Source organism: Littorina saxatilis, linkage group LG17, assembly GCF_037325665.1.
Source record: "Littorina saxatilis isolate snail1 linkage group LG17, US_GU_Lsax_2.0, whole genome shotgun sequence".
NCBI classification, from domain to species: Eukaryota; Metazoa; Mollusca; class Gastropoda; order Littorinimorpha; family Littorinidae; genus Littorina; species Littorina saxatilis.
Window position 1 is genome coordinate 20,358,843 of NC_090261.1, and position 19,482 is coordinate 20,378,324.

The 19,482-nt window shown below is 41.1% G+C and overlaps 2 protein-coding genes across 6 annotated transcripts in view; both read left to right on the top strand.

The window, feature by feature from the left end:
- LOC138951882 (calmodulin-like) overlaps positions 1–19,482 on the top strand; it is a 29,869-nt gene that overhangs the window by 1,634 nt on the left and 8,753 nt on the right. The window lies entirely within an intron of this gene.
- LOC138951880 (uncharacterized) lies at positions 97–16,124 on the top strand. Of its 5 annotated transcripts, none has more exons than XM_070323438.1 (9): positions 97–500; positions 3,193–3,333; positions 6,732–6,808; positions 8,422–10,363; positions 10,859–10,999; positions 11,877–11,957; positions 12,330–12,437; positions 13,351–13,431; positions 15,301–16,124. In XM_070323438.1, the coding sequence occupies exons 1-9, from the start codon at positions 443–445 to the stop codon at positions 15,513–15,515; spliced, it is 2,844 nt and encodes a 947-aa protein (XP_070179539.1). In that variant the 5' UTR covers positions 97–442; the 3' UTR covers positions 15,516–16,124. The 5 variants fall into 5 exon arrangements, with proteins under 5 accessions (XP_070179539.1, XP_070179540.1, XP_070179543.1 ...); XM_070323442.1 differs by having other exon boundaries at positions 388–500; positions 10,015–10,363; XM_070323440.1 differs by lacking the exon at positions 97–500 and adding an exon at positions 1,241–1,415.

The window sequence follows — 19,482 nt, forward strand, 5'->3', positions numbered from 1 at the left end:
AACAATTACGAAAATCACAATCAAAAAGTAAAATTTGTGCGCGAGTTAGGTCCCCTGGCACGGAGAAGTCTTCCACAATAATTATTGTGTGTGTGTGTGTGTGTGTGTGTGTGTTCTTGTTAAGACCGCGTCGTTTTGACTTTGGCCCGAAAATGGAGCCGAATTGTTTTGACGCACCCCGTTGTTTTGACGTCACAACAACGGATGCCTCGATTTTCGAGCTTCCCGCCCTAAGATATACCATGTGACACAAGGATTTGATTTTATTGGTTCTGTCCAAACTATGATAATTTTGTCAGGGTTGAGTGTGTGGCGAGTGTGTTGGGCTAGTGTTTTGCGGTCAAAACAAGAACTGTAGTTTTTTGGCCGGTTCCCCTGGCGGCAACATTGAGAGAGAGAGCGAGAGAGAGCGGATTGCCGCGTGAAACCGTGATTTGACACGATGGCTGACGCCGACACGCGGGGTGAACGCCGCAGCCGGTACATTACCACAGACACAGGTGTGTATTATATTTATAGTACTTTGTTGTCCATTTTAGACGAAAAGACAGTTGACTGAGTTGTTTTTGAAATAGTGACGCGCCTTCAACTTTATCTTTCAGGTCTGTTGCCACATGGCTCTGACATTCCAAAATGGCTAACCTCGTTTTTTGGAATTTAGAGCTCACAATCCAGTGACAGTGACATTAACAAGAACTTGATCAGTCATTAATTATCAATGGCTTATCAAGTTGTTGGTACAGGTTACTATGCAAGAGTCTTATACATTAAAACAAATTATGGCGAGTGGTGCACAGATCTAAATACTCTCAGTATACTGAGAAGGCACGATGCATGTTGGTTTTTTAACTTCCGAAAGATTCTGAGATTAGCTGTGCGTACAAGCGATCGAATAGCACTGATTTTATCAGTATTTATATAACTATGTTTTGTTTGTGTCAGTCTGTGCTTGTTTGCTGAATTTATGTGTAGGAGCCTGAGGCGGGTTGAGATCTAGCTCCAATGTTCAAATTTCAATCTCGCCTTAGGCCTAGTAGCTGTTGAATTAGGGAGACCGAATAAGTCAGTCACGGTGCGACTATATTTTTTTTTTTAATTCGATTTATTTAATTAAAAACTCTTCACGTCCTGTACCGCACGACTTTGTTACTATACTTAGGAATGACCTCACAGGACGGAAGCGCTCTCTGTGCTTGAAAACCACATTTAGGTCACTTTCTTTGTAAACAAGCACTCCGCGGTTCGTTCGTTTGGTGAACGTTTTGGTAGTTTGCAATGGATTTGTATTGATTTTTTTTTCACGGAGATTTTGGGACCATCTCTGGTGATGCTGATACAGTCAGTAAAGACAAATTTGGGGATATTATCGAACAAGTGCTGGGACTCGAAGCAGACAATCGCTTGACATTGAAATTGTAAGCTTAATGTAGTTTAGTTTCATCTCCCCCGTCGCGATATAACCTTCGTGGTTGAAAACGACGTTAAACACCAAATAAAGAAAGAAAGTTTCATCTCTTTGTTCCACCATCACCCAGCCGACGCGGCGACTTCCTGGCGTGGCCGTAAAGTCCGGTTACTCGATCACGTCGCTCTCTGCTCTGTGCATCGTCAAATATGTTCATGCTTTTCACCTGTTGCACGTGAGTGAGTGGAGACTCGGCTCCCCCATAATCATGGTCCAACAGGCATGCGAATCATTAATTCTGCTTTTTACACGATGAGTCTTCTTCTGTCAATTTAATGCATACTAGTTACAAATTAAAATGACAGTATGATTTCTTCATTAATTAACTACTCATAATGATAATACATGTATTATACGTGTATACTTTACATACATGTTTTATAACATAAAACCCATAAATGTCGTGTCTGACACACACAGATACCCACTTTCTGGTCATTTTCATCAAATCCTTACGGTACTGAGGCTTAGCAATAGGGAAATGTGTTCAGGACGTGAAGAGTTATTTGACCGGGCGAAGCTGGATTGACTTTGGACTTATCATGTATTGGAGCCATTCTTCCGTTCTGGGGACGAAATCCGTCTGTTGAAAAAAAACAACTACTGTTTGTGTTTTACTTTACCCATACACACGCACACGTTTTTGTTCCTCTTTTTTTCTCTTCATCCTCTTTTTGTTCTGTTTTCTTCTCCTGTCCACGACATTACTGCTTCCCCTCAAACCTATGATGTATTTTTTCCGTGCATGGTTTATCCCTGTCTCTTCCCAGAGACCAGGCAGTCCGGTTACAGTAGCTCGGGTACTTTGTATCTCCCCCAAACTCATCAACTTAAGTTCATTACAGACAGAATAATTAGCATAGCCGCTAATTCAACAGTGTATAGCCTATAGGCTCTCTTTTTCTTTTCTCTCCTCGACATTCAACCCATGGTCCCCCTCGACCACTACCATCTTTGACGCAATGTCACTGTCAGAAAACTCACTGCCTTCTTCGGCATCATACAATTCATCATCTGACAGAGACTCGTCAGTGGTAAGACATAATGCATTCTCATCATACTCCAACTCCTTTGGATCAGACACACCTGAATGACAATGCTTCTCAATTAAAAATGTACACATGCTTTTATGTGAGTTAGGGAAGTATAAATAGAGAATACTATATATGGCTTGCTGTGTCGTACCAGATTTTCATGAGTTGTTTTTTTAAATATTGAACTGCGAGCGAAAGCGAGCTATTCACTATTTTAAAAAGCAACGAGTGTAAATCTGGTACAAAACAGCAAGCCATGTAGTATTCTGTTTATCCTACATACTGTACTTACGTGTATTTTACTGAAAATGTCCTGCAGTCGAGGCAGCTAAATTGAAGACGCTTGTTTTGGAACCTCGATCTCTTCTAAAGCCTTGTGCAATCTATTACGTCAAAGCAAAGAAACGTCACTCTGAAAGTGTGGCTTGACGTGTTAGTTCTAAAAATTCATCGAAGGTAATTAGCGAGCGCAATCTTTTTTCTTCTATAATGACGTTTGTCTCGGTGACTTTGGCATCATAAGCAGTGGAAAAACAGGTCCCTGCCAGACTTGCTTGACATGACCTCATTTACATGATATACACACGTGTGATTTGAACGATTATTATCTCACGAGTGTCTCTCTCACGCATGTAGGATGATATTATTAATCAAATGAAAATTTACTAATAAAATGTTCTATTATGTCACTAGTGGAACCAGGAGGCCGAGGCCAGAGATTTAAAACAAGGGAGTACTTCCCACATTTCTCATACGGCCAAAGAATGGTGCAGGCTGCACTGGCTAAGAGTCTACCTGCCATACCATTGCCAGATGACACCAGCAATCATCCAGGTACAATGTAATCCCATTTTTATTTTGTTGAAAGGCAAGATTTAACCAGAAAGTAAGGAACTAACTCAGGGGTTCCACTTATTGCACACACAAAAGTATATATACGCAGTTTTCAGCCTCCGTACACATTTTCACCGACATGTTGCATTTTGTCACGCAAAATTACAATTGCACTCAAAAAACTAAATAGCCACGAAGAGAGCACCTGAACTCCCACCTCTGATTCTCCCCACCCGCCTTGTTCATCACTGTTAACACTTGTGTACTTATCGCCAGAGGCCATAGTACCAGTGCTCTACCGAATTGAATCTTTATTCCTTAGGTCACTGCCACCGGCGATAGCCATATATATGAATGACCAGCTCTACCGAAGAGGAAGATTGCATTACATTTCTTTGGGGAGGGGGAGGGGTCATGAGTCACAGAATAAATAATTGATCCTGCTGTGTTCAGCAAAACAATGGTCTGCCTTATCACACATGCCATCAGTTTGGTGCACTGCCGATTCAGTTTACAGGCCAGGGGTGTCCGGGTCTACTCTGATTACATCGGACTGACCCACAGTGATTGTTTTTCAGGCCGAAATATCTTCCATTTAGCGCCATGCAAATAGTTCAGTTCCTCGCTTAGAGGCCTATTACCTGTACAGAGCCACTGCAAAACGCAAACAGACCGATCTGTCGTCGGAAAGTGAAAGAACAGAATCTGATGAAGGGACTTCTTTTAGTAACTTATCATCATCCAGGGATGCAAAATAGCCGCCAAACGGCGGAAAAATCGCCGTTTTTACTTTTTGAAATCGCCGGTTTTCATGCACAATCGCCGAAAAAAAAGAAGAGGAAAAATGTAAACCGAGCATGCCTCTCGGTGTTTATTCTCAAGCGGGCGAATCTGAAAGCCGTATTCTTAAACGGGCGAAGCTGTAAACCGTTTGTCATTTCCAAACACGTGAGCGCGGGCGCGTTAACTTATGCCTTCCCGAAAAATGGCTTCGTGCATGAAGTTCGTTGAACGCGGGTTTGAAAAGAAAATCAAGGAAAACGCAAAGAACGAGTGGAAATGGGAGTGGTTGGACAGAAACGTCAACGAGCAAAGAGTAGGCGATGTCATCCGCAAAATTGAAAAAGCCGGAAACGCATTTTGTGTAACAGCTTGCAGAAAGAGTGAGTCAACATATCTCTGTCTCCCTGTCCCACTCTCTCCAAGTAATGTCATGTGGCTGCTTTGTACAAGTATATGATTGTCCATATTTTCAATGATCAGAAGACAGAACACTCTAGTCTAATGACTGTTCATTTGGTAAAAATATTAGTGGTACTAAACTCTATAGTCTATAAGCAGTAATTTTTCTAAAGTAAATTTAGTAAAACAGTAAGTATTGTACATTATTTTAGACACTGTGAATATAAGTTTTTTTTTAGGGTAATATTGCCGTTTATGCATGTTTTTGGTCATTAATTTGTTCATAATGCTTCAGCTTCAGGGGGCGTTGCCCCCTGAACCCCCGCCAGGGCGTTGCCCATGGACCCCACTGGGGGCCACTGAAGGCCCCCGGACCCCCGCCACTTTTCCTCTTTTTTTTGTTTTTTTGTTTGCATCCCTGATCATCATGTCCAGTGATGGCGCTAGTACTTTTTTCAAACCGGTACGCAAACTTTTATGAAGCAAACAGTCCAGAAAAAAACGGTAGGCTGGTCATTGGAACCAGTTAGAATCCAGCTCAGAGTACTGGTTTTATAGTTTTGCCAGCGAAAAAAGACGCGGTAGTTCTAAAAATCAACGGCAGCCAATTTTGTTCGGGGATTTTTTCGTTTCAACCGGTAAAATACCGGTAATTACCGGTTAAAGCCAACACTGCATGTCTTCTCAATCGTAGTGAGAAAAACACACTTCTCCTGCGCGTTTTTTCCCCCAATTAAGTTTGTAATGGTACGCGTTTTCCCCGGCTCATACGCATTTTTTCAGTCATGTTGTGTATGCAAACGCAAAAAGCAAAAACCCAGTGGAACCCCTGACTAACTAACTGTTATGCAATACTTCTGGAGGGGTGATCACACTACAGTGAACACAGTTTAGTTATGACTAAGATATGTAGTTAAATTGCTATTCTGATACACATGGAAGAATTCAGGGTTATGATTTGATAGTCTCACATGGACCTATTTCGGTCATAAGGCCATATATGTCAACGGAAGCTGCTCAATATCCTATATATTTACAACAATAAAGCATGCTTCCTGTTTCATCACCGTGGATGAATTAAGTGCTTGCATGCACATACCTGGTCAGGTTTGCTTCTGTTACTGGTCGACAGACGATATAGTTTGTACAAAAACTAAATTCTTGCCGTCCATGAAATACATCCCTGGTAAAAATTCAATTCCTGCAACACACCTTGCAAAACTAGTAGCTGCAGTCTAGCAGACGGTCTTTCCAGTGCTTTGTAATGAATCGGCAATATTGCCTTTGCCTATGCAACGCTCATATATATGCAGATCCCAATCTGATGAATGGACTGACCCACAGTTAACAGAGAAAATAAAGGACCCACTAGAGAAAGTGCTGAATTCTTGGGATGTAGTCTGATGATAGACGGAAGACAGACAATAGACGGAAGACAGACAATAGACAGAAGATAGACGGAAGACAGACAATAGACGGAAGATAGACGGAAGACAGACAATAGACGGAAGACAGATGGTAGATCGAAGACAGACAATAGACGGAAGACAGACAATAGACGGAAGACAGACGATAGACGGAAGACAGACGATAGATGGAAGATAGACGGAAGACAGACAATAGACGGAAGACAGACGATAGATGGAAGACAGACGATAGATAGAAGACAGACGATAGACGGAAGACAGACGATAGATAGAAGACAGACGATAGACGGAAGACAGACGATAGAAGACAGACAATAGATGGAAGACAGACAATACACGGAAGACAGACAATAGATGGAAGACAGACGGAAGACATACAATAGACAGAAGACAGACGGTAGATGGAAGACAGACGATAGACGGAAGACAGACGATGTAGTCTGACGATAGACGATATATATACGGACGTTCAACCAGTATTTGGCTTCAGCTTGATTCAGGAACAAGAGGGCGACCGCAACTGAGTCGCATGTGTAGACAAACCATAATGCCTTTCTCCAGTCCAGTCTATGAAATAGGACTTACAGCTGATCTAGCTGGACTCTACGCAAGCTTCAGTACGAATGAAGTAAAATCTCCCATATCAAATTTATTATACACAAATATGAAAACAGTTAACTAGACTGTTCTAACTGTAAACCAACGTAAAGGGGAAATATGAAGCTCAAAAACAGGTTAAGTCCCAAGCATCATGCAACCACAGGCGCTTTCTGTCTGTCTTTCCTACAGTTGACTGCAGCTTCGAACCACAGGCGCTTGTGACAGAGGACTCTACAAGCAGCCATCACTCAGTTGACTCCCAAATGGTGAGTTTTTATAGAGTAGATTATTTGTTGCCCTGTCTGAAGATATTTTGTTTTTGCGATTTGATTTGTTAAATGTTTGATCTGCATTACTTGTGAGTTTCCTGTGATGACCAAGGCAATGAAATATGTTTGCTATCTGCAGTCTATGTTCTTTTGCCTCTGAAAAACATGCATCAGAGTTGTGCATTCTATTTTTCCTCACTATTGATTGGATTAACGTTTTTAATTTGTGACTGTTTACTGTTAATGTGTTTTTTTGTGCCTATGATTCCATTTTCTGAGGCTGTGCTTATATTTCTTTATTTATCGTCACAGTTCAGTACAGACTTTTAACTAGTGAGAAGAGCATCCTTCCAAATGGACATGTAACAACAAATTTTAGTAGACCTGCTTCGCTTTATTAGCAAATCTAATGGCAACATTATTTCTCGAAAAACCTATAGTTCACTATTGACCAGCAGGGATAGACAAATAGTCTACCCGATTGCCAGGAGTGAGTAAAAAAAATCTGCCGGGCTAAGAGAAACCACCTGGCAACTTGTCGGCTGGCTATAAACATTCTGTACCAATGCAACAGTTTTGGTTGTAATTTCAAGTTTCAAAGCGATGCAACAATTGGGGCATGTGCTGGGCCAGCAACATTTCTGGCGGGCTAGTGAGTACTAGTGTAGTAACTTTCTTGAAGTTACTAGTCCTGTTGGCGAGTTAAGATTTGAAGATTTGGCCATCCTTGACAAGAATGATTGAGATTAAAAAAATCTTGATCAGCACAGAAAATAGCTAGGCTTTACTTTTTTGGTATTTGTTCAAGTCAATGGATATTCTTTTTGCATCATGACTTGTAAAACCCTTGGCAGATCTATGAGGTTGCACATGTGACCAATTGTATGAGCAGCAGTGATGGCCAAATCTCAAAATTTTAATTTGCCAGCCGAACGAGTAACTTCAAGAAAGTGACTAGCCAGACAGAAATGTTGCTGGTCCAGTACATACCACACAACAGATTATGAGTATCAGATTTCTTTGTACAATCAAAATAGAGGTGTTTTTGCAGATGCCAGAGGTTCCTGCATCTGCAGTGTTAATGTGGCTTTAAAACACCATAGTAGTACAACCAACACTTTTGCATTTGACCAGAATTTTCACTGGCCAGATGGGCGAGCTGCCAGACGGTTTCTTCTAGCGGAGACGGATATTTTAATCGCCTCTGGCAATCGGGCGGACAATTTAACCGTCCCTGAGCAGGAATGTGCTTATTGAGCTATATTTTCATATCGTGACGCGGGCCGGTTGGGAATTGTTTGGGCCGGTTCAAATTGCTGACCTAAAAAAAATAAGTTAAGGTAAACCCCTGGACACTAGTTTTTAGGACCTGGAGAGGACCCCAGACAATGGGGCCTCAAGGTTTGTCATACCCAGAACATCCGTTTTAAAGTTTTGTTCCAGCTGGGACTCATTGAGCCCGGTATCGCTGCGTGAATGACACATTTTCCACAAAACCACCCGCCCCATGTTCTATGAAAGATTTCTCTTCAAGGTCACATATCTTCTGCCGGAGGGAGGCTCAGTGCAAACTGACAGCAATTTTTGACGATAGTTATTGTGTTTTGCAGGATTTTTCAGACAAAGACATGACATATGTCCCAGACTCTGCCAGCAGCATTGACGGATCGCATTTGTACCCACCATTGTTTTTTGGGTCACAACTCATCACAAAAATGGCTACGGGAACTGAAAGTACTTGCCCTGCCCCTGCTGAACCTGCTTGTCCTGAGTCCACATCATGCCCCAAAGAAGATCCATGCAGAATCAAAGGATTGTCCTTCGCTGAAACAAAGACTGTTGGTGACAAAACTGTACCCAAGCCTAAGCAGCACTTTTGTTTGTTTTGTCAGAAACCACAATCACGTTTGCCTCGGCATATTGAGACGCAGCACAAAGATGAAAAGTCTATGGTCCCTTACTTGAATGCTAAGAAAGGATCCGGAGAAAAGAAGGCAGAGCTGACAAAGCTTCGGAATGCTGGTGACCATCAGCACAATTTGAGTGTTCTGAGAAATGTGTCTGGGACACTGGTGGTGAAACGGAGGAAGCGAGAAAGTCCTTCGGTAAGCAACTTTGTTGCCTGCCCTTATTGCCTTGGATACTTTCAAATAAAGGATATTTACAGGCACAAGTGCGTAGAAGCAAATGATGGCTCACGGAGGGAATTTGTAAAGAAAGGGAAGCTAATGTTGCCCGATTCTGAATGCAAGGAAGATGAGTCGGAGGCATTCCAGTCTTTTCTTGACACACTGCAGTCAGACCATATCCGTCTGGTAGTCAAAACTGACCCTTTGATCAAAGAGCTTGCGAGAAGCCAAGTAAAACGGCACGGATTTAACCCGAGTCGTTTCGCCCAAATACGAAACAAAGTGAGGGAGGTTTCACGTCTGTTATTGAAACTGCGAAAAGTGTCAGGACTTGAAAACGCTTCTCTCAAGGAATTTCTCACGCCTGAAATGTTCAAAACGGTAATAGAAGCAACCAAACAAGTCGCTGGTTACGAAGCAGAGGAATACAAATTCCGAATTCCATCCTTAGCCAACAAACTTGGCTACACAATCAAGCTGTGTGCTGACATACTGGAGGTCCAGGCCGTGGAAAAAAGGAATGACAGTCTGAAGTGTGATGTTCAGGGATACCTGAAACTCCATCAGATGAGATGGAATGAAGAAATTTCTGCCCACGCAAGTCGCAATCTGTATGAACAGAAAAAGGGACATGCAAAACGTCTTCCTCTGTCGAGAGACGTCGCTAAGCTCTCCTCTCACCTCAGCAATGTTTCAGCCGCGGCCACCCAAACCCTCACTACAGCACACGAAGAAAAGGAGATCAAGGCAGCATGGAAAAGCCTTGCGGAAGTCACTCTGACCCAGATAATCCTTTTCAACAGGAGAAGGTCAGGCGAGGCCTCAAGAATGAAACTAGTAGATCTAAATCAACACGAAACTCACGATGTGGATGTCTTCAAATCACTTAGCACATTTGAAAAAATCCTATGTAACAAGCTGACCAGGATTGAGATAATCGGAAAACGTGGCCGAATTGTCCCAATTCTCATGACTGCACAGGTGAAAGCAGCTGTGGAACTGCTTGTGCAAAAAAGAGATGATGCTGGTGTCAGCGGTTCCAACAAATTTGTGTTTTCTTGCACATTCTTTCAGTCGGAGGGGCACATTCGGGGATCTGACACGCTTCGAAAGTTTGTGACATCAGCGCAGTTGGCAGAGCCACAGTTCATCACATCTACTTCACTTCGAAAGCAGGTTGCTACTCTGTCCCAGATAGTCAGTTTGAAGGACAACGAGCTGGATGCCCTTGCTCAGTTTATGGGACATGATGTTCGCACTCACCGCGAGTACTACCGCCTCCCATCAGACATGATGCAGTTGGCCAAAGTCAGCAAATTACTCCTTGCCCTTGAAAAGGGGAAGCTGCAAGACCACCAGCGCTGCACCCTGGATGAGATGGAAGTGGCTGAAGATGAAGCCATCACCTCGGATGAGGAGGCAGGTATGTGTGACATTTTGAAGATGAATTCCTTTGCTCTTTTTGCACAAAATGAACACAGCTAGACTATCTCTAAATCTAGTATTGTAATAACCTTTTTTTTGTATTCTTAAATTCATCTTCTTCTCCTTCTGCTTCTTCTGCCTCTTCTTCTTCTTCTAAATTGGGGGGCTGAGATGGCTCATTCGGTACACAGCGTGGACTACATATAGTTCCTCTGACTCTCATAGTCACAGGTTTGAATCCCGGTCTCCCTCTCTCTGGTATCGCCTTTGTTGTGGCTAGTGACATTGAACCACCAATACAATTTTATTTGTTTTAAATCTAAATTGAGAACGTTCATACTTCAATGCACACTACAATGTGATATATTGTGCTAACATTAATTTGCATTACACAATAAAGCAAACATTAATACTACGGTACTTACTACATAAACTTTTGTACTTGCGATCTGGGATTTTATCTATTCTATCATATTGTAACTATTATTTACAGAATTTGTTGAAAAGGGTCACAGCCCTATTCCAGAACGATCTGCATCAGGAAGGTTCGCAACAAAAGACTCTTTGGCACCGCCACATAACCAGCCCTCTCCGCCTATGCATCAACCTTGTCCTGCTACAGCTGCACCTGACAGTAAGTCTTCTTCTTCTGTGTACGCATGCTATCAACTACAGTACTGCAAGCACTCCCAGTTTCGGATAAAAACAAATGCGATTGGTCACTTTGGCAGAAATAACAACTGTGAACAGAATGTTGATAGTAAAAGAAAGTAAGGAAGCAGGAAAGATGAGCCGGTGCCTACCTAACAGCAAACTAGATAGCTCCTGGTGTTCAAAAACAGGAGGGGCCCTTAATTTAAGTCCGCAGCGCTCCACTGCAGTAGGTGACAGTAAGTGACAATATGGGCTGAATCCATCCCATCTACATGGTGTTGGAGTGGGGACAGGACATATTTGAATGGTGATGTCGCTGTTCAGTGTCTGAAAGTCTCTTAAGTTTGTAGTTGCAAACATGACTTTTCTTTCTCTTTACCCCCCCCCCCCCCCCTCCTCACTCCCACAAAGTAACATAGTAGATTTAATTTCTTATTTGTAGCTGCCATTCCATGTAAAAGTGAATACATTTACTTATTTAGTATAAACTTGTCACCCTGGCATGAGGTAATATGACCGGCACGGTTGGCCTAGTGGTAAGGCGTCCGCCCCGTTGTGGGTTCGAACCCCGGCCGGGTCATACCTAAGACTTTAAAATTGGCAATCTAGTGGCTGCTCCGCCTGGCGTCTAGCATTATGGGGTTAGTGCTAGGACTGGTTGGTCCGGTGTCAGAATAATGTGACTGGGTGAGACATGAAGCCTGTGCTGCGACTTCTGTCTTGTGTGTGGCGCACGTTATATGTCAAAGCAGCACCGCCCTGATATGGCCCTTCGTGGTCGGCTGGGCGTTAAGCAAACAAACAAACAAAAAATGAGGTAATATCACAAGGGTTATTCATGTTTTTGTATTTGTCAGATTCTGCTGATGATGAGGAAGCACCAGAAATCCAAAGGAAGTTTCAACGGTGTGCTGCTGACAGCAGTGCATGCTCAAACAGTTCAGTATATATCTTTCTCCTTAGTCAACCAATTTTCCATGGGGGCGCGACTGGAGATGGATGAAGGTCAGGGGGTTCCTGTGTTCGAGTGGGAACAGCTTGAATTTAACTCACAGAGTTGTTTGTGTCCAACACGCTTGTCGGAGGTGTTTTTTTACGGCGTCAATGTTGGGGGGTGGGTGGGGGTTAAGGATGAGGGGTAGAACTGCATTCGTTGATGCATTTTGATTGTCTTACATCTGAAATGTATTTGTACCTTTGAAGAATAGTTCATTCCTGTGCACTCATAACACGGAACACACGTTTATTTATTTTGAACATAACATAATTAATACAATAAATAATTAATTATAATTTTATTATGTCCCCAGGCGAGCCCCCTTCCTCCTGGACATTCTCTCCTGTTGGTGTGGCAATGATGAACAAAAGATGCAGTGTATTCACACAGATCACTTCTCCTTCAGCGTCATCTAACGAAAGTAAGCTTTATTGCATATAAATTAATTTAGAAACATGCTGGCGTCACCCCCCGCGGGTTAGGGGGAGTCCCATATTGGTTGGGACTAGAAAGAATTTACCCGCTGCTACCCAGCATGTCGTAAGAGGCGACTAACGGTTCTGTTTCTTCTCTTCTTTTGTCTTATTTCTGCCTTACCAGTCCTTTCACCTATATTTCCTTCCAAGAAAACTCTCCCTACTATTCCCTGCAGTTTTCCAATTCTTTTCTTGTCTTATTTCTGCTTGACTGGATCCATCACCTTTATTTCACTTACCAAAAGTCTTCTTTTCCACATCCTTATTTCTCTGCACCCCGCATGTCGTATGAGGCGACTAACGGATTCTGTTTCTCCTTTAACCCTTGTTAAGTGGTTCTTGTATAGAATATAGTCAATGTTTGTAAAGATTTTAGTCAAGCAGTATGTAAGAAATGTTTAGTCCTTTGTACTGGAAACTTGCATTCTCCCAGTAAGGTCATATATTGTACTACGTTGCAAGCCCCTGGAGCAATTTTTTGATTAGTGCTTTTGTGAACAAGAAACACTTAACAAGTGGCTCCCTCCCATCTCCACCCTTTCCCCTATCCCATCTCCCCCTTTCCCTCGTCGCGATATAACCTTCGTGGTTGAAAACGACGTTAAACACCAAATAAAGAAAGAAAGAAATGCTGGCGTCATGTACGGACGATTAACTAAGCGCCCATTACCTAGTTGTTGAATGACCGCATTCCATAGTGGAAACTCTTGTGTTTAGTTATTTGACAACGAAATTGATATTTTAAAAGCATATGTCTTTTAGCTGTTGTCCTTTTTTTGCTATTTTGCATAATCTATCAAATGATTTGAAATAAAGATAAGGCAGCTGAGAAAATCTATCGTCTTTTTTTTCCCCAAGGTTCAACTGACAATGAGTACCTACCTGAACAGTGGAGCCATTCCAAACCAAAGAAGCTCAAATCAAAGGCAACGCGCAACAGTGAGTGGAAACATAATCATTGTCTTTATACCTCTTCTTTCTCTTTGTGAACTGAGCTTTAAGGAGCTGACTCAATCCACACAAAAGTTATTCTTTTAAAGTAGAACAAAACCAGTAAACTAGATAGTTATTGTGTTTTTGAGTAAGGTAATATCCTTCTCTGAAGCCCTTGAAAGGAAAAATAGAGCCTGTTCATAACGTGTTAACTGTTAATCTAACTAGGAGCGTATAGTTATTGTGTTTTTGAGTACGGTAATACCCTTCTCTAAAGCACTTGGAAGGAAACATAGAGTATGTTCACAGACCTGTTTACCCTCCCGGAATTATTACGGATTTAGGGTCTAAATTCCGGTATTACGGAAATCTACCGGAAATTCCGGTCACGAGAACCATTTCCGTGTGTGAAAATTTAAAGTCGAAATTGTAGTACTAGTAGTCACCGGGATTTTGATTTCCCGAAAACCCTTTTAGCTCAAGGCCGACCGGAACAGCCTTGTCTGCGCATGTGCAAAAACAAGGTATTTGTCGGTCAACGCGTGGTTTTTGTGCATTCGGTCCGATCGACATGGGTCGTAAGCGTAAGGCCGATCTCTCTGGGGACAAAATGCCAACCAAAAAAGCTCAAGTTGTACAGGAATATCGGCAAAACTATCAAGTCAAGTGGCAGTGTCTGGCGAAGTCTAAGAAGAGCGAATCACTTGCATTTTGGTGATCGAATTGAGATCAGTGCAACAACAAAGCTAGTCAGTCATGAGTCACTGCAGTCGTTCGTCCGCGAACCAAGCGAACGTGTCCCGAGGTTAGACGCAGCATTAGTTTATTTACAAAATGCAGTACACAAATGAACATGGAAACAAACAAATTGTGTTTGGCAAAACATGAGCCTGCTTCGCATCGAGTTTATTTGACCAGTATGTCTGTGCTTCGACATTATCTCTTGCTACGGTCAGTGACTTGTGCTGTTGCCGGAATTTGAAAGTCTTTTTGAGTCTAAAAGTGATCTCCATTAATCTTTCTCCAATATAGCAAAGATCACAGTTCTTTGAATTGAAAAACTTTAAAGAAAATCTTTAAATAAAATGAACGAGCCGGTCCACAAAAAATAAAGGTAGCTTCTGGAGAGTGTTTTTCTGACTGGTTTTAATGCAGGATGTAAACAGGTCTGTGTTCATGACGAGTTAACTGTTAATCTAACTAGGAGCGGCATTTTGTCAAAGAGCAGTTCAAATCCGTACGTTCTTTAACATATCAAAATGGCCTTCTGCTGTCGCTCAGTTTTCTTGATTCAAAACTAAGCAGTAAATTGTATAATTATTTAAAAATGAATAAATAAGTGGATCAGTTAACAAGTGCAATGGCTAACTGACCTGCCACTTCTCATGCCCATTCGTGGCTTCTGTCCCATGCTTTGAAAAATGAATGTGTACAGGGTCTGTAATTCCGGTTTTAATTTAGATTTGAAATCTTTTGTAATTAATGGATTACGCCCACATACACTTCCGTGTATTAGAGGCGGGGACGGGAGTCCCAGGAATTGGAAAAAAGAGGAGGTACTATATCTAACTTACATTGAACAACCAAAATGTAAGCAGCACTAAGATTGACAGTGAAAATGTGACAGTTTTAGTGTACTAGCTTTAGTGCCACGAAGAAGAATCAGAACAAATGTTGACTCGGGAAAATAAATGTCCATGCCCAATCAAGATTCGAAATAGAGACACTGAGATCACGAGTTGTCGGCCTAGACCACCAGACTACCCGGCGCTCATATTGAGTTGGCATGATTGTTCCTTATAAAGTTTTAATCCGATAACATATTTAACCTTTGTATCTCCGGTAATAGGTCTTGTGATATCTGTGTCCACAAAGGTTCAAACCAGCCACGTCGACTGTGGTTGGAGGAGGAGGTGAAGGCAGTGGAGGCTCATTTGTTAAAATATATCGCCACGCAAGTGCTGCCAAGAAAAGAGGATATCCAGAAGTGCCTTCAGGCTGAAGAGGCTCTGAAAAATCGTACCTGGCTACACGTCAAGAACTATGTACGAAACCGGATTACTGCTTTGCAAAGAAATCAGCGAAACTAAATAATGTTCAGCTTTTCAGCTACTGATCATCTTTCCAATGTTGTTGCTGATCACTACCACTAAGTGGATATATATCTAGTGCAGGTTTGTGTCTTGAGCTGTACTGGACAATGATTTACACATTTATCTTTATTTGTTTTTATTAATTTTGACTATGAGCACACTGGTGGTTGTGTTTCATGTTAAATGATTTATTTAGTATGTGTTTATGCAAATCATTTTTGGCATTTTGAATAAGCTAGATGTGACCTTTCTTAGCACTGATCCAAAGGTCAGTTTAATATGCGGTCAAAACAATGATGGTGGAGGCAGTTGGCTATTTTTAATTCATTTGCATAGCAAAAACGAGGCTATATATCTATTGACAACTGACCACCTATTGAACACTCAAAACTTTTCAAATAATGGAAGCTTTCATTATAAAAACTTGTCTTGGTTATGAAACCTATGAACACTTATAAAATGCATGTGATTACATCAGCAAAACAAAACAAAATATAAGCAAGTGAGTCATATTCTTTGTGGCTTTGCCCTTGTTTAACTGTATTATCATTATTTATTATCATGAACACAGACTACCATAAGGTCCGCTCCCCCCCCCCCCCCCCCCCCCCCACCCCCGCGGGTTAGGGGGAAGAATTTACCCGATGCTCCCCAGCATGTCGTAAGAGGCAACTAACGGATTCTGTTTCTCCTTTTACCCTTGTTAAGTGTTTCTTGTATAGAATATAGTCAATGTTTGTAAAGATTTTAGTCGAGCAGTATGTAAGAAATGTTAAGTCCTTTGTACTAGAAACTTGCATTCTCCCAGTAAGGTCATATATTGTACTACGTTGCTAGCCCCTGGAGCAATTTTTTGATTAGTGCTTTTGTGAACAAGAAACAATTAACAAGTGGCTCTATCCCATCTCCCCCCTTTCCCCGTCGCGATATAACCTTGAACGGTTGAAAACGACGTTAAAACACCAAATAAAGTAAAGATAAGGTCCGCTATTAGGAAAGTCAAAACAATCAAAGTGTCATATGCACTTTGTCATCGTGTGTGACATTTTATTGTCAACACAACGATGGTGGTGTTTCACATGTTATGATTAATTCAGATCTTAAGTGTATATAAAGTGTATTTATGTACATGTACTTTTGACCATTTTAGATAAGCTTAATTTGATATTTCAGGGGCCTCTGTCAAAAGGTCACTACAGCATGTGGTGTCAAAGCAACCATTGTGGAGGCAAATGGCCTATTTTTAACAGGATGTTTGAAGATGTGTTTCTTTTATTATTTGTTTGAGAGACAAGAAGTTGGAAAAAAGTGTTATTTCATGTTCTTTTGTCACCGCGGGCAAAGTTAGTCAATCATTGATATAGTAAAAAAAATCTGTTTTGTTTGTTGCCATTGAAATAACACTTACAACAGCACTAAACATGATGTTGCTAATTATCTTTTTGTGGACTATTCAATGGAGTGTTTTGAATTGTGCCATTTATCATGCAACAACTGGTTTATTTTTACGGTGGTTGATTTTCCATTATGCAAAAATATAATTCTATGACTGAAGACTACCTTCTTCTTCTTCTTCTGCGTTCGACGTGAAGACTACCTCATTTCATTCTATTTCATGATTATACGGAACACACTCTAGCAGTAGCCCTGCTAGTCCGTTTAAGGAAAGTCGACACATTGTATGTTCCCGTCAGAACAATGTATATACACTGGGTGCGTATGATGTTTTTTCGTTTTTTTTATTATGAGCACACACACTGGTGGTTGTGTTTTTTTAATTTGATATTTAATGATTTATTCAGAATGTGTTCTTGCAAATCATTGTTGGACATTTTAAAGGTGCTCGTCTGCATTTTTTCTCCTTTTTTTTTATATTACTACATTTTAATTTAACTAAAAAGTTGTGACAGATGACATCTTCTTAATTTATTCCCCTTGTTTTTAACATGACTATTATAAGGAGAGTTTGCTGAGAAAAAAACCCATTGTTTTACCTATAACTTTTTTAAAATAACTTTTTGCACAGTGGTTCTTCTCATCATGTGACTTAACTTTTTAGCGAAATTTAATGGTAGGATTATGAATAAATAAGCAAAACACAGACGAGCACCTTTAAATAAGCTAGATGGGACATATCTTAGGATTGGTCAAAAGGTCAGTTTATTATGTGCTGTCAAAACAACGATGGTGGAGACAATTGGCTATTTTTAATTCATTTGTGCAGCAAAAATGAGGCTATGTTCTGACAACTGACCACGTATTGAACAGTCACAACTTTTCAGACAATGGAAAAATGCATGATACAAACTTGACTTGGTTATACTTGTAGAGCCTATGAATACTCACAAAATGCATGTCAGATTCTATTAGCAAAAAACAATACGAAATCTGAGCAAGTGAGTCATGATTATCGGTGGCTTTGCCCTTGTTTAAAGCGGCTAGATCTGATTTAAAACAGCTATGCCTACGTTGCATTCAGACATTGTTTTCAGCCGATTTGAGCGGAATGGCTGTTATATATTGTTCAGCCAACCTTAATTAGAGCAACCCTTACCCTTGTTATCCCAAAGAAGTACTGTACGCCCCCCGCGGGTTAGGGGGAAGAATTTACCCGATGCTCCCCAGCATGTCGTAAGAGGCGACTAACGGATTCTGTTTCTCCTTTTACCCTTGTTAAGTGTTTCTTGTATAGAATATAGTCAATGTTTGTAAAGATTTTAGTCAAGCAGTATATAAGAAATGTTAAGTCCTTTGTACTGGAAACTTGCATTCTCCCAGTAAGGTAATATATTGTACTACGTTGCAAGCCCCTGGAGCAATTTTTTTATTAGTGCTTTTGTGAACAAGAAACAATTAACAAGTGGCTCTATCCCATCTCCCCCCTTTCCCCGTCGCGATATAACCTTCGTGGTTGAAAACGACGTTAAACACCAAATAAAGAAAGAAAGACTTAAGAAACGTCGTTTAAACTCGGCGTACAGCGAGCTTCCGCAGCGACCACTGCTCTTTTGTTGTGGAGGCTGTGTGAATTACTTCCCGTTTAGTCATGCATATAGTCTCAATGCCACACTGAATTGGCCACTAGAACCCGAGTTTTGAGATATGAAACTATTCCGGTCGTGAAGCATTGTTATGGTTTATAGTAGCATAACACTAGTCTGGTGGCGATAGGAGAGAGTAAATCAGACCTAGCCGCTTTAAACTCTCCCTCTTGTACAAAAGAGTAGTGGTCGCTTCTAAAGCTTGCTGTACGCCGAGTTTGAACGACGTTTCTTAAGTGTACAGTACTTCTTTGGGATAACAAGGGTAAGGATTGCTCTAATTAAGGTTGGCTGGGCAATATATAACAGCAATTCCGCTCAAATCGGCCAAAAACAAGGCCCGAAGGCATCGTAGGCATAGCCGTTTTAACTTTATTATCATTATTATTTATTATCGTGACCACAAACTACCATAAGGTCCGCTAGTAGGAAAGTCAAAACAATCATAACGTATCATAAACACTGGGTCATCGTGTGATCATTATTATTTATTATCGTGACCACAAACTACCATAAGGTCCGCTTGTAGGAAAGTCAAAACAATCATAACGTATCATAAACACTGGGTCATAGTGGTGTTTCACATGTAATGATTGATTTCGATTTTGAGTGCTCTATCCCATCTCCCCCCCCCCTTTCCCCGTCGCGATATAACCTGCGTGGTTGAAAACGACGTTAAACACCAAATAAAGAAATAAAGAATAAAGAAAGATTTTGAGTGTATATAAAGTGTATTTATGGTACATTTACTTTTGGCTCTTTAGATCAGCTTAATTTGGTATTTCATGGGCATCGGTCAAAAGGTCACTTCAGCATGTGCTGTCAAAACAACGATGGTGGAGGCAAATGGCCTATTTTAACAGGATGTTTGAAGATTTGCTTTTTCAATTTTGTTTGAGAGACAAGAAGTTGGAAAATAGTTT